Source organism: Gasterosteus aculeatus, chromosome 3, assembly GCF_964276395.1.
Source record: "Gasterosteus aculeatus chromosome 3, fGasAcu3.hap1.1, whole genome shotgun sequence".
Lineage (NCBI taxonomy): Eukaryota > Metazoa > Chordata > Actinopteri > Perciformes > Gasterosteidae > Gasterosteus > Gasterosteus aculeatus.
The window spans coordinates 6,053,872-6,070,117 of NC_135690.1; the positions used below are offsets into that span (position 1 = coordinate 6,053,872).

Sequence of the window (16,246 nt, forward strand, 5' to 3'; positions counted from 1 at the left end):
TTTGCCCATACTTCCAGGTCTCATGGAGGCTCCTCATTGGAGGAGGGTCGTATTCCACGTCGCCACGCCTCCATCCACACATCAATGGACTCAACCCGATCCAAACAGCTGCTCAGCCAATGGAAAAATAAAAACGACAACAGAAAGCTATCGCTGCAGGTGATGGATGGAATACGACCAGCCTCCTCCTCCTCTCCTCAGAGGAACATGGAACTGCGCTGCTCCTCCGAACCTTCTGCCATGGGCCTGGAGGACCACCGAGGTGCAATACACCTGCCTTCACTTATTGCTTTTCAGGAAACAGAGCTGCGTGCTGGGGCCCACATCCCAGCTCAGTACATGAAACTAGCGGCAAGCTCTGTTCCTATGGGCAATCATAACCACCTGACCCATAATGGCAGCACTGGATTGACTGGTGGGGCCAGAGTATCGATCCAATCCCGACCTGGATCCTCTCAGCTAGTTCACATTCCTGAGGAGGAAAATCTCACCAGCAGGGATCAGGAAAGTGAATCAGAGGACAGTATCATGGATGGGGGCGGGTCAGTCAGGGAAAAGTGGCTAAGAGTGGCAGAGAAGACCACCATCCCCTGCCGGCCGCTCAGTGCTGGAGGACAGCCTCGTCTTATGCAGGTTAATCATTGTTTTTCTGCACTAACTTCTGCACTACCTTTTCCTAAGATATCTGTTTTGTGATTCTAACAGTAAGTCAAGCACTTGCAGATTTAATTGCATGATATACATGTAGAGTTCCAAAAATTATTTTCTAAGAGAATGTTAGAATGGGAATATCAAGATGAACATGAACAGAAAAAAAGAAGAAAAATAAGCCTAAGCTGCAAACAGTGTATATGTGTCTCTGATGTCCGTAAAATACACTTGAAACCCTTGTTTAAGATGCTTTTTGCCTTGAACAAAAAAGTGTTTGTTGCACTTAAAGGGTTATTAAAGCACCTTTGTCCAAATATTTATGAAGTAGCGTACACCCATTTCACATGACTAATCAGCTGTTTACATATTCACGCTATATAGTCAATGGCATCAGTACGAAATCCGCACGAAACATGGTCAGCTGACCTGAAAGAAATCTAAAGGTCCGGTGAAATACTTTTGCAATAGTTTTTTGAACATTAAAGCGTGTGAACATGTCTCATAGAAACCCAAGATTAAAGCATGAACCTGGAAATGGGTTTATGTGTCTTTTACACATTTGCTTTTTAGTTATCGCCTTCTGTTAAAAGGCTCTTAGTTATAGCATCAGCACATCTCTAACAGACGAAGGTTAGTAGCTAATGAGTAAACATCACAGCTACCAGGCACACAGCTCACATACACTGTTCTCCTATTTCAGGTGATAACCTTATCAAAACAGCAGGGTCTGCTGCACTCCCCTCGATCCGAGGATGGCGGTAGCACCGTAAGCTGCACCGGATCCATTCGGTACCGAGCCCTGACGGACCAGGACCCATCACCTCCAGCTTCCACCACTGGAGCAGTGGGAGGAGGAGGTCTGTACTCCTAATACAGTATTCTGTGTAGAAGAGAAAACGAATACATGAGCAATTCTCTGCATATATATGTGAAGACTCTAACGCGAGCGCCTCAAGCTGTCCCAAAAGAGTCCGACTCTCCGCGGGGAAAGTCCGTTGTATTTAAGACTGAGTTACTTCCCCTAAAACCTGAGCTTCTTCCTCCTAAAACCCGGTTCAGACTGAGTCTAGGTTGCACAACGTGTTGTTTGTCGTCAGGCTGCCGGGGTCAATCAAGGGGTGAAGTCTGGTTTGGCCCCTCAGTTTATCGACTTCTCCTACTCCGTCGGTCACAGGTCAACACATCCTGTTTGACACTTCTGTCTCCTATTATTGAGCGCCTGTACTTGCCATCTGAACTAAGCATATAAGCTTTAGCTAAAGTAAATACATAGTACATCCCTTTGCCCACAAACAAATAAATGAACCGTCTATGATTGCAATGGTAGTTTTTTCCTGATATACACACAAAATTGTTTTGCATGACACCAAATCATATTCAAGTTGTACATGATTTTCATTTGAATTTTGGAAATAAGTATTTGATCTTCTAACTGAACATGACACAGTACTGTGCTAGCACAGAGGTTAGACGTTTCTTCTAGTTGGTCACCAGATATGCACACATCTCAGGAGGGATTTTCGTCGACTCCTCTTTCAGTTCCAGACATTCTCCAAATTCTCAAGGTTTCGAGGCTGTCGCTTGGCAACTGAAAGCTTCAGCTTCCTTCACAGATTTTCTATGAGATTATGGTCTGGAGACTCCATGACTCTGCTTCATCTTGAACCACTGCTTTGTTGCATTGGTGGTATGTTTTGGAGCATTGTCGGGCTGGACGACCCATTTGTAGTGTCCTGGCTGAGGGAAGGAGGTTGTCGCTCAAGATCTCACAGTACAGGGCCCCGTCCATCCTGCTCTTGATGCAGTTAAAAACGGCGAGTCGCTTGACTTTGTCTCATCTAACCTTTTCCCCAGCCTTCTCAGACCCATTCGGGTGTTAATTGGCACACTACAAGCGGGCCTGTACATGTGCCTTCTTGTGCAGGGGGGACTCTGCAAGTGCTGCAGGATTTTAATCAATTACAATGAGTATTGTTTGGGTTTTTTCTAATACTACTAAATTGAAAACCTTTAAACGATACCGGTGCCTATACGGTGCCTGAACCAATGATGGGAAACATTGAACTGGCTGCCGTCGGTTATCAAAACATTGGCCAAATAACCCGTTTTTCAGGCTTCATGAGCAAATACAGACTCTCTTTGTGTTCATTTCTAAAGCCTCATGAAGACACACATCACTTTATTTAAGACGCTGCGCTACTTGCAAGTCACTGTGTTGTGCCAGATTCTCAATAACATTTACGACAAACCCATGGTCATGAAGATGCTCATTTGACGTTACATGGAATCTGCATGAGGAGGAGGAGGCTCCATGTCGCTAAATACGCAACTGAGATCGGCTTGTGCCGCTCCTCATTACAGCAGCCCCATCGTAAGCTTGGGCGATACGTTTGGGCTTTTGCCCATTTGGGAGTATTGTGCCCAGCCTCTCCATGAGTGTGGTAGCGATGGTGTCAGCGGTTGCGTTCTGGATGGTAATACACTCAAAAAAACGCTCTTGGATCTTACTGTCCAAGTCGATGTAGCGCAACACAAGCACCAGCTGGCAGTGGGTGGAAATATCAGTTGTCTCATCTGCTTGGATGGCCATAAAGTCCGCGCTCTTCCTTCAGAATGCAATCCTTTATAACAGCCAGCATGGAGTCCATCAGCTCGTTTTGTACCGTCTTTGACGTGTTCCTCCAGCACACTGTCTGGGGAGGCAACAAAATCCACCAATCTCTTGAAAATGCCAGGGTTGTCCGATGAGTCAGTCTCATCGTGCCCACGTAAGGCCAACTCATAAGCCCCACAAAACTGTTGTTTTCATGTCCCTTGCCGCCCCCTGACCCCCTGTCCTCACACATCTCTCAACACCTCCTCAGTCTCTCCTCCTCCCCCACTCCATCCTTGTCATTGCTGGATCTGTCGCTGTTGATTTAAAAACTAAGCATAGGAAGCAAAACACAGAGTTATCATAACTGCATCCAGTTAGCCAAACCATGCGGGTGTACCAGCTTTCAGTCAGAAGCTTTGCACGTGCGTCTTCCCTTTCATGGCAGTCTGTTGACGGATTGTGAGGTCCAGCTGATCTGGGCCCAGTTATTTCCCCTCTTTCTCCGCAAAAGTTCTTCTGTCAAACGGCTCTTTGAGGAGAGAATGTACCGAGTTAGGGTTTGGTCTTGTAGCAGTGACGTGACATGACAATACCGAGCAGTATGCTCAGTATTGTCATGTCATGTCGCGAGACTCACCCTGACGAGAGCGCAGCGTAGGCGCGGCGAAGGGCAAGCCCAAATCTCAATGTATTTTAGGATGCTAAAAACGATATGGCACTCATTTATCTTTATTTAACTGCTTCTTAAACCCGCCGCCAGCTAAGACATGCAGACATGTGGAGAGGACGTACAGGAAAAGCATATATTTTGCGCACATATATTAATTTATAAATATTCCTGGGTATATAATCAATGTTTCAAAACAAAAATGCTGACTCTTTGTAAAAAGAAATAATAATAATTTTATTATTGTTTTTTTTGTCGCTCAAGGTGGGGCCAACTGTACAAAGTGCTACCGTTGACCTAACGAGTATCATCCGAGTTAATGATGGCGCATGCTTCTGCGTCGCTGTGTCGACGCACTCGTTTCAATTCATGGTTCTAAAAGTATTGCGTGTGTTGCAGAGCAATTTACCGGCAGAACAATAGGTGGGGTAACGTGTTTTTGTCGAAGTCGTTGTTTATTAATCATAGACTTTATTGACCCGTGCATCGCCACTGCTGGTTTTCACATTTGTCACATATTTTCCTCCACAACTTCAGCCCTCGACCGGCAAACTGATGTTTGCGGAGATCTCCCTCCATGAATCAGAGGCCATCCGCGCGTCCTTATAGTCCGCCAGTGACGGCTTGTATAAGCGGTCATATTTACGCATTTCTTCCGACAAGAGTTCTTCAATCTGATCCGTTCCCTCGTAAACATTCTTCGGTTTAATAATGGCGGTAACCGGAAATGAGAGACTCCTTAAAGAATGTAGTTAGCAGACCAATCGCAGCCTTGTGCGCTACGGGAGGGTTGCGTTGCTTTCAACGCAAGCCTAGAAAAATGGGTCGACGTACGCAAGGTGTGAAAAGGCACGCAAGGGACATGGACAATGGACTCTTGCATCTGCGTCTCTCTGAAAACGCAGAAGCATAAACTAGGATTTAGTCTGGCCGAGAAAACCTTGCTAACTGATTGTCGTAATGTTTACAAAACAAATATACAACGTGTTACGGTTGATCTAGTCAACTAGTACTGCATCAGTTAGTTTGGGTGAAGCCACCCTGCTAACTGATTGCTGTAATGTTTATTTAAGCAATAAGGTACGAGAGGCTGTACGTCCAATAATGTAATAATAACAGTTTGGGGGTGTTGTTAGGCCCGACACGCAGCGGAGGGCCGGCAACCCACGAACTGTTACATTATTGAAGAAATGATAAATAGTAAATTAGGAATAGTAAGTAAATAGCTGCCTTTTAGCACAAAATAGTTGTAGCTGCCAAACGTATGTATCGCATTTCAGTAGCCTAGAGAAAAATATTGGTCTCCTTGCAAGTTCTCGCATCATCTCATTCATTCACATCACTCATGGCGCTTTGCCCGAAACCTATCATTTGTAAGATTTCCGGTCTTTTTTCGGCGATCACCACCAAGCTAAAAGCTGAAACTGTCGCACAAAACCTAACCTGTTACTTTGAGTGCGCAGTGATACGGAACGCTCGGGTCAATGTGAACAGGTACTGTACATTATCACTGAATAAGAATAGGCTGTTTCCTGCAGCGTAAGATGAGCTGACCGCCCGGTGCTGGAGGAGTCAGATGGTCCCGTTAACAAGACCTCACATCTCCCACATCCTCAGAGCAAATTGTTACGAAGGCTGAATGTTGATAAACCCACCGCAGGAATGTTGCTTAGACAACTAACTTCTCGTTTGAAAAAGTCCTACAATTACATTTCGTGACTTAAATATGGTAGTAGTTATAAGCTTGGACCTACACAAGGACGGGCAAGTCCGGACATAAAAGCATATTAAGGAAGGGCGTAAGATTGGTGCTTTTCGCTGTTCAAAACCCGCCCTCTTTGCTTCCGCCTTCCAGTGTACTGAGATGCCGATGCTAGTGAGATTTCATGTGTACACACTAGTGAGATGCTCTTAGGCGGACCAGTGAGATGCGCTCGAGTGTTTCATTAGTACGCGTAAAAGTGTCTCAGTGGTGTGCGCAAGAGTGTCTCACTAGTTAAGTCCTAAACGACCCCTCATAATTATTATTGTTGATTGTAAAATGTACTGTTTCTGTGTAATGTAATGTTTCTTGTTCTGCTAGGAGGAGGTTTGGAAAGAAGCGGCAGCATAGTCCGTGTTGAAGCCCACCCAGAGTCCAGATCAAATAAACCGGTGGTAAAACCTCCGAGCAACGACGGAAGTGGCTCCTGGCGATGGAAACCACCAGATCAACGAGCTTCGCTTCGACAGTCAGCTTTCGCCCTCAACGACTTGAACAGACACACAGACAGCTGTGATTCGCTGAGGGATGGAGAGTCAGTGGATGGGCGAAGGAGCGTTACAGGAACAGAATCTGAAAGTGAAGGGGGAGGAGATGGAGGGGGAGGTGGAATAGGAATGGGTAGTGGGGGAGGTGTGTACACCAACCACCCGCATGTTGTACACCCTTTACACCCCTTGCATCCCAATAATCCCAACAATTTCCAACACCCCAATTTTAACCCCAATAATCCCAACTGTAATAACCCCCACTTTAACTTCAACCCTAACTCTGTCAACTTCAACCCCGACTCTGCCAACTACAACCCCAACTCTTCCAACTTCAACCCTAACTCCGTCAACTTCAACCCCAACTCCGCCAACTTCAACCCCAACTTTGCCAACTTCAACCCCAACTCGAGCAACTTCAATCCCAATTCGACCAACTTCAACCCCAATTCGACCAACTTCAACCCCAACTCCGCCAACTTCAACCCTAATTCTACCAACTTCAACCCTAACACAACCAATTCCATGCCATTCACTCCCTCTGCATCCTTTGCTCCTCCCTTCCACCCCCACCCTCAAGCCCTCACCACAATAAGGGTCACCCCGGTGGAGGGCACGACAGCCAGCAGCGACGGTGGCTCTGACTGCCAGTCGGTTGCATCGTCGAGCCGTGAGTCCACGCTGCGGAGGAAGAGTGGCTCCCAGTTCGTCCACGCCCCCGAACGAGGGCCCACCCCTGACCTCCACAATAACCACCACGTCTCTGACGACAGTAACCACCTCGACAACAAAAGCAGCAGCCGTTTCCACGAAAACCTTCGAAGTTTTCAAGAGAACCCCATCCACCCTAACCACCCCAATCAAGGCAGCAGGCAGTTGCAGGGGATGTTTGGCCGTCCAAACCCAACCCCTCCCCCTACCTTACCGCGCCCCATTCTGAGTCACACTCCGCCCCCTACTCTGGGGTTGGCCTATAAAGAATGACACACTAAATCAATTCTTCTTTACCTGCGATACAGAATATGTCCATGGCTAGTACTTTCCTCTATTACTGGTAAGCCAACAGAGTCATGGCCAAAAACGTGTTCGTCCCTACTACAACATCTCACCTGGCCAATTAGGGAACAATACTCTAGTACCCAATAGAATGAATGCAATGTCTGGACAGGAGCTATACTGTCCGCTTGTCAAAACAGCCAGAGGTTCAAGATCATGATCTAAAGCCAGAGAGAGTAGTACACAATTACCACGATCTAGATCTCCAACTGGTTAATAAGAAAGAACTATAGACAGGGGCCAACATAAGTGGGGGGAAGATGATTCAACATTTCTTCTTGTGTTCATATTTTATCTGGATAAACCCAGCCAGTTTTTATAAATGTAAAACATTGAGTGCACTTTCTCCATAGGCACAAGGGCAATGGACTAAATAAACTGCTGATCCTGTGACTTGAGGGAGAGACTCCATCCCTTCGGTGTGTCCCATAGTCCCTGCTAGTGAGGATGGACTAAGCCTCGTTCCTCTGACTGCTAGGTCAGTTGTCATTGCGGTAACTTTCTTACCACAACATTTATACATACGGTATATTCTCAGCTCTTATCCTTTATTCAAACACAGATACCGATATTGATACATTCATGTACAAATAACCACATGCCAATGGATGGAAATTTGCATCCAAAGCCCCTAACTGTGCTGTGTTTGTGCTTATGAATGTGGGTGGCCACAGTGGAAATTAAATTCACAGTCTTAATTGCGTCTGGGGTGCTTGGAGTCCCTTCTAGGCAATACCAGTATCTCTTAGTTGATGGTGGAATTCTGTTTCTGTTGGAGAAGAACAATATCACCTAACATACTCTGGATCAATGGATGTACAGTATATGAATCATTCTGACTGTTTAGTAGCTGTTCTGTACACTGGCACATTCAACATCTGAATCTTCTCAACAAACTTGGACGATACAAGTTTTGTTTGTTTTGTTTTGTTGTGGTTAATTTGATCAGCTCATCATATCTCCCAGTATTAATGTGTAGGTGTAAGTAACAATTACTTTCATGACAGCTGTTGGGGAAAAAAACAAATCAAATGTTTTTAGAATAAAATTGAGAAAAAGGTTACAATGTTCCCTGGTACATTACTGATAATTATTAGTATAATTTTGGTAAGTACAAATTCTCAAAAGACTATTTTAAAAGTTATTTCAATTTTACAACAAAACATAATAATACTACAAGAATTGTCTTTATATTATTTTTTGGTCAAGCAGAAGATTTGAAAGATTTGGAAAGCTTTTACTTTTGGACGTCAAAAATCCTCAGTTTGACAAGTATGCTGTTCTAACCTGGTTTCAACCATAGAATATCAATAGTAGTTTATCAATTACATCTTTATTCGGAACAGATTACTTTTATTTAACTAATGTATTGTTGAAATCAGTATTTCTCTGACATAACAACTTAGTCAGAGTGTAATTATGATGCTTACTTTGCTATTGTTGTGTACATGTGTTTGAATTCATGAAGTTGAAAATGCAGAGATTTTTTACACCATGAGTCCTGGAGAGAAGAACTCATACCATCATTTAAGTTTGCTGTTTACTGAGAGAATGACCAACAGACTGTCTGGACTATTCGTCCAACATAACTCCTGATTTTCTTGCCAAGTTTTTACATAATCTTTTAGCTTAGTACCCAAGTGCTATCAAAAGAAAATTCATGTGGTTGTGGGCTTGTCACATAGAGTTAGTGCAGGACTGGAATGAATCTGCTTGAAGCAAAGATCTTAAAGTGTGATCATGCAGAACTTTAGAAAGCACAATTGCTGCAGCTTAATGACAGTGTCAACAGATACAACTATACAGGGGTCTTGTATTGCTGTGTACATATTTGTATATTTCTGTAAACTTCCACCTCTGCATTTGTATGCGAGAACCTGTGATAAATATTTAGGTAATGGTGTCGCATGAGATGATGGGTACTACTGCTAATGGCGTTGTAGAGCCGCACACATGTTTCTAATCGACACCAGTGGAGAGGACTTAATTATAATGTTTCAGCATTTATTATAGGGAGTATATATTTAAACAAGCTAATACTGTATATTATGTCTCTATGGTTGTGTGTGACAGTCACTACTCAAATCTGTCACATTTGTCTTTTCTACCTTACAATTAAGAATGGACACACGGAATAAGATCTAGAGTTTGCAAGCTAGTGCCCTCATTGGTCAACGATTAACACTGACTTTAATTAATGAGAAGGCTTTAACAAGGTTTCCGTGTCCAGTGCAGTAAACAATGATCGTATTCTACTCTTTTCCGTTTTATTGCAGTGCTTTTTCATTTTATCTGGAATTGTCTTTAAAAGACCAGTCATTGGCTTGTGTGAACATACAGTATGGAGTAGTACTAATGTTGTAGAGGGTACAAGCCACAACACGCGTGATGCAGATGCTGACTTACTTACTACTAATTCAAATAGAATTCAAATCCTTTGAAAGGAGAGCATTCAAATATGTTGAAGGTTCAACAACAATTTTGTATTCATATTACAGCCAACATAGCTTTGGCCAAAGTCCTAACTCAATGACCTTTCTAGTGAATATGTACCAGGCAGTCAACATAAGTTAATGACATTGTAAACAGCTGAGTATTGAGTTATGGAACACATTTTTGGATATCGATGAAAGAGGATATTTTCTGGCAAGTAAAAATGGCTATTTTGCCACCATAATAATAGATACTTGCCAAATTATAGTTATTTTGCCACTACAGAGCAGCAGTATCTCACTGAAGTTTAATGTGTAAATGTATGCATGCACAGTGGTGGCTAAGAGGCCATGTTTTATTTATAGTCCACGCCAATAAATACTTTTGTTGGATACTAAATGAAAGTGTACACACGACCATGAATGTTAGCCAAGAAAGGAACAAGTGCTATACTTTCCTGAGACCCTCCCCCCTGTTTTCTCAGAAGCGAGCTTTCCGGTCCTGCTATGCCCCTTTCCCTCAGGCCTGCAATGCCCTTGCCGCTGAGTTCAGTGTACGTATGTTCATGTAGAAACAATAAGATCATGTTCGCCTTGAAATGTTTGCAGCACATGTGTAGAGGAAGCACAACTATTAACCACATGCTACTAAAGTTTATGGGTAGAATGCCATCGCCGGGTGGATGTACATCTGTATCAGCCCCATGACCCCGGCCTCACACAAAGCTGCTTTACCTGCCTAAAGCTTGCAAATATTTTCTCACGACAAACATGGCATGAAATAGTTGTGCTATTATTGTAACACAATCCAAAGGAATTTAGTCCTGTGTGTCCTATATATTTTTTTCTTTTCCTTTTAAATCTTTGCATACACACATTTTGTAACATTTATCCAGTATACTCATTTCATGAATTTACTGTGATGCGGCCAAGCAGTCCCTGAACAAAAATTGCACACATGAAAGTGTTTTCCTTTTGTATAGTCTTGGACGACAGAGAAGTATATTTTGATACGATAGAGTGGAGTAATGTAGTTTGTATTCAAACACAAGAAATGTTGATGTAAATGGCATGTCAGTGGATTGTCATTTCAGTTAGATATGCTACAAGTAAATATTTTTAAGTGACTATTGTACATTTGTGTATAGTTTTATGTGCTTCTCGTAATAGCAAGTAAGTAATATGTTTGGGGTAAAAGATGCATTTGAAAATGTAATATATGGTCTGGTTGGAAAGACAAATGGATTTAGAATATTGATGTGTTTGAAGGGAAGACCTTGGGTTATAGTTCATTAAGAAAGGTCCATAATTAATAGTTTATTATTAATAGTTTGGTTTCTCATGAAACCTTTAAACTGATTTTTTTTGTCATTTCAATTCCTTTTTTCAGTATTCTGATATAGTGATTTTTCAATCAATAATCAACATTGTGACTTGGTGAAAGTTTCTGAATGGCTACATTTACAATGATTTGAATGATGCTTTGTTAACAGAAAGGTTTTCATTAAGGGCCTCGTGACAGCTGAATTGAAGAAGCACGAATTGTATTCCTGGTGGTCTTAATATGTGTGTCAACATATGGTTGGAGTAGTAGGAGCTGGTGCGATGTAATCTCAGTGTCCAAGCAACTTGTTTACCCCTTCATGGAATTGTGCCAATTTCAAGTATATGATTACATTGTTAAAGTGAGCCCAACAATAGCATCCTAATGAAAGATTGCCAGTGGGTCCCAACACTTCAGCGACAAAAGTACAGCCAAGAGATGTAATCAGAGACCAAACGGACCCAATTAGTTTTAGTAAACATTTTATGAATCAGATGATATTTAGACATCTCTGAAGCATTTCTCATAATGTGGTGAGCTAGCTTCATTATTAACTTTATCAATCAAAAATGTGTTTGCAATCCTAACAATCATTTCTTTCTTCATCCTGTGTTACTATTTTATGAAACTACCACATTTAATAAGTATGAAAACCGGTTGAACTAGCTGATGATCAAGTGTCTTTAGAACAATATTGTGATGGTAATAAGATGTTTATTATCTCACTTGGATACAAAGGTTCCTTGGATTGTTGTTAATTTTTTTGCTAGCAGCTACAAAGCTAGCGTTCATGCTACCTATTGTAAATAAAATTATTAGGTTTCTGGTTATTAATTCAAACCACTGCTAAAATTTTCTCTTGAATGTGAATTATCCATGGATACATACTAATTTTTCATATTTATAATAATCACTTACCTTTGTCTTTTCCTTTCATTGAAATGTTATTGATATGATATAATATACAGATATTTTTGATCATTGTATATGAAAGAGATTTTTCTATATCTGCTTGTCAAATGTCTTGCTTATTACCATAGCACACATCTTCACTCAAATGATTGCATGGTTGCTATACCTTACAGTTAGCACTAGCCAACGTGGAAATCTCATTTTGATCCCACCGGAAATACATTCTGCAAATGTCTCTTAAGGATCCTTAAAAGCAACCAAAGCTGCTGGCATTTACTTCATTTTCTTTGACTTTCTGCTGTTGCCTCCCAGCAACGGGTCACATCAGAATGCTCTTACAACCTGCTGGTACAACAGAAAGCACTTCTTATCAGATACAGGAATCTGGTACAAAGTGGTTATCAGAAGACGGATTGCTTGGCCAATATTGGTTGCAGACAATACATATATACAGTATACACATATATTTATGTAAAAATAAATGTTTTATGGTATAGTTCAGCATTCATGGAAATACACTTAATTTATTTCTTTAAGAGAAAGCATTAAGGACGGAGTTTGAGTCAGGTTGTGGTTAGCTTAGCTTAGCATAAAGACAGGACGCAGGATCAACAAGCTTGCCTGCTTCTATCTGGAGTTCAAAAATACAACTAGCAACAAAAGCTGACTACCCAACTACGTGCATGCCAAGAGAAATGTAAGCAGCTTCTTGGAGAGTTGCACACTTAAACAGTTCTCTAAAAAAAATCAGATTAGTTATTTTCCATAATATCTTGCTATTACAATAATATGATCAAGAAGATTGATTGTCAATACCTACTGTCAATCAGACTGTTACCATGTTACTGAAAAGAGAGACAATGCTATTACATAATAAGTTATACAAAACCAATGTCATCCAAAATGAGGACTAATTCGTATTAAGAGTCGTATTATAGGTTGTGTTTTGTAGCTGTTGTTTTTTCAGATTTATAATTAGTTCACATACGCTAAAAGCTATTTATAACAAACAACAATGATGGTTTGCTGTTTCTATTGCTGTACATAGAAATTTGTATCTTTATACCCACAAGTATATCCTGTGTGTAAACCCAGCCTGGTGGTCTGGGTTGTTAGCTTTGGGAGAAATGCTACTGTATGCTAATGTTTAGCATAGACTAACGTTGATTTTTAGCCAGGCCTGGAGCCAATCCTCCTGCGAGTCAATCCATCCGCAGCCTGAACAGACAAGAGTGTTCATGCTGTAGCCCACTATCTTACTAATGTTACATTGCCTAGAGGACAGAAATGTACTGTATTTACATTTAGAAACTCCATTGCTTGGTTTCCATGGATTGAACCCAAGCCTCACGTCCATTTGGTACACTACAAGAGCTCTGACATAATAATAGAAAGTCCTTGTGAAAAAGTGGCTGTTGGAAATAAAGTGTAGGAGATTTTTCACACATACGTTTTGTAGATAGCTTTAGGAAACATCCACTGAGAGGTAATGGTAGCCATCATGAGGATTGTTAAATGATGAATAAATAAATTAATCAAAACATCAACCTTTCCAACACATAAATGGTAAAAAAAACAGAGAAATAATAATTTTATTGAGACAGAGATTATGTCACTATTTATATTTAGAGGGCAAACGTTTATTTCTCCACAATGTTTGTTCTGGACGTATCACACATACATGGATGTCTTTATAGGGATGTGGTAAGGCCCGATGGGCGGGTCAAACAAATACAGGACCTTTACCCAGAAGACTTTTGCTTGTGTCCCTTGTAAAACCAAAAGGGAAAACCCAATATCCTAAAAATAAAGTCATATTCAAATGTATTTTTGTTGCGGACAGGGTAGAAAAATGTGTGTATGCGCTAGCTAGCATTGCAACCAACATAATTCCTGCACCGCTCACTCGTCCCTTTCCAAAACTGCATAGACATGACCCGGCCAACAACAAAACATTGATAAGGAGTTTTGCCTCAATTAGAGGTCATCCTTTTCATAATGTTGAGTAACAATAACAACAGTTCAGACCTGAAATGTGAACTTGGTCCGTATCCAAATAATGTGTATGTGTTAAGATAGCTATTGAAATGAAAATTTGCCTTTCATTAGGACTATTATTTGTTGACGGCTAATTGCATAGTGGACGACTGATTTGTTATTTTTTAAGTTACTCTGTGAACATGTACAACAGTGATCAGTTAACTGAAATGACAGACATCCTTACGTTTCTGTTTTCCAGTGTTGTCTCTGTAATCAAATAAAAGTTTGATATCAAATCTGTCTGCCACAGTTTGTATTTATTTTCCCAGCCTTTTTTGCCTCAGCACTTGGTTGTGTTCAATTCGATTAATTTTATTTTATTTTGTACAAACCAAGATCCCAAATTACAAATTTGCCTGAGAGGGCTCAGAGGTGTGTACAAATGCGACATCCTCTGTCTTGAAACCCTTGCATCAGCACAGGAAAAACTGTGCCTCTATTAGCCTTGCTCGTTTACCATCCATCTCTGTCTCTCTCTTCTTCCTCATTGCTGCGGCAACCCTGCAATCTCAGTTGGGTTTCCATGGCAATAACACGAAGGAAAGCCTAGAGACCAAGCAGACTGTGGGTGGGTGGGTGGTAGATTGAGAGGAGGGAGACAGAGGTGTGCTTTATTACACATATCTGAGCACAAACACGCGAATGTGTTTGTGTGTTAATGTAATGTGGGTCTATATTTATGTGTGTGGGTTCGTGCACAAAATGCAGACGAAGCTTTGAATGGCTGGTCAGAAATTCACCATGGCAACTATGCCAGTGAGCGCAGAATGACTTCAGCACACTGGCACGTTCACACACACACACACACAAAATGGAAATAAACTAGTCAGGGTCCAGGACAGCAAAACAGCTAATGAGTGTTCTCACCGCCGAATTCAGAGGGCGCTGTGCGGTCTGACAGTAGAGTCCACACTCTGTGAAGGGCAGGGGGTAAACATGAAAAAGGGACACCTCTGAATTTACTAACTAGTGCTTGTTTTCCTTAAACATGAAGTAATATATTTTTGGCCACCTGAGGGCTATTGCACAGAACCAGGATAAGGGATTAAGCTGGAATACTCAATTTATCCTGGATGAATTTAGTTTTGACTTGGTTGCATGAAAGCAGGTTGAATTAAACTCATCCAAGTAACCATGGTTATTTATTTCTTTGCAGCTAGCCTGCTCCAGACCAGGCTAACATGTGTTAAATCAGCTACCACTCTGATCTGAAACAAACGTGTTTAACAGTTATTCCGGACTGGTCAAGAAGATCCGGCGGACAATAAAGACATCGAAATAACGGGGGGCGGGGTGGGGGAGTAATCGTTGTGGGCGGACCGACCTGCATGAGAGGTATAGATTTACTGGAGATGGAATCTGTTATTTGTCCAGACTGCTGACTTCCCAAATTCAGCACCAAACAGCGCGGAGCCATGCGCTCACCATCACAGATGCAGAGCTGCCAACTTTAAAAAAAGTTTTTTTTGTCGGGGGTGACCAAAATATTGCTGCAACTCAAATATCAGTGAATTGTAATTAATTTGGTGTTGTACCCATGTTGTGCCCTGCAATCTGGTGGTTAGTGGTGCCCAAAGTCGTTGATTGGAGCGGCCTACTGGAGATGGACAACATTGGTTACATTCTGTGAAGCAAAGACATAGCTGTAGGTCCAACCCCAGGAAATTTTGGTTTAAGTAGATGTTATTTCCTGCATTTTAGTGGGGGTTGTATGCTAAAGGTGTGCAATTCCTGTAGTTATTCTGATTCATGATCATCTGACTTCTAGACTTAACATTCAACCAGAAAACTATTGTTGTGTCTCAATGACTGTCTATGTGCCACAACAAAGCCTAATTAATACACATAGATTTGACATTCTGATTACAATGGTGTTCAACTAATTCTTAATTGGAACCTAACCCATATTGTTAATAATTGTATTCTTAAGAGCACTCAATGATCTTTGTTCAGCAAAAAATTACACAAGATTAGTTGGGGAGAAACATTTTTTATTATTCAAAACCTCCCGCCACACGTTCCATCAAACAAAAAAGTGCAACAAATAAAGTGCTTAAAGAGTAGCCTTTTTAAGCAATACAATGGATCAGCACATGACAAAATAACTAAAAATGAGGTATCAGATGCAGATCAGAAGTTAGTTAGTAATTTTCTATGATAGATCTACGGGCAAGGTTGATTGATCACTATCATAGATATTAAATACTATGACGTTAATCACTAATGATGTCATCTTACGGTATATAGCCTCATTGATCACTATATTATATACATAAAACACTATGCGCTTAATCACTATTAATGTAGACACACAGATG

The 16,246-nt window shown here is 41.4% G+C and overlaps 1 protein-coding gene across 1 annotated transcript in view; it reads left to right on the plus strand.

Moving 5' to 3' along the window:
• Positions 1–14,164, plus strand: part of LOC120815746 (phospholipid phosphatase-related protein type 4) — a 34,083-nt gene extending 19,919 nt beyond the window's left edge. Inside the window, exons 9-11 of the mRNA XM_040170678.2 lie at positions 18–633; positions 1,352–1,508; positions 5,998–14,164. Coding sequence (XP_040026612.2) covers positions 18–633; positions 1,352–1,508; positions 5,998–7,148 — 1,924 coding nt within the window. The 3' untranslated portion in view covers positions 7,149–14,164. The remainder of the gene's footprint in view (positions 1–17; positions 634–1,351; positions 1,509–5,997) is intronic.
• Positions 14,165–16,246: the final 2,082 nt, after the last annotated feature.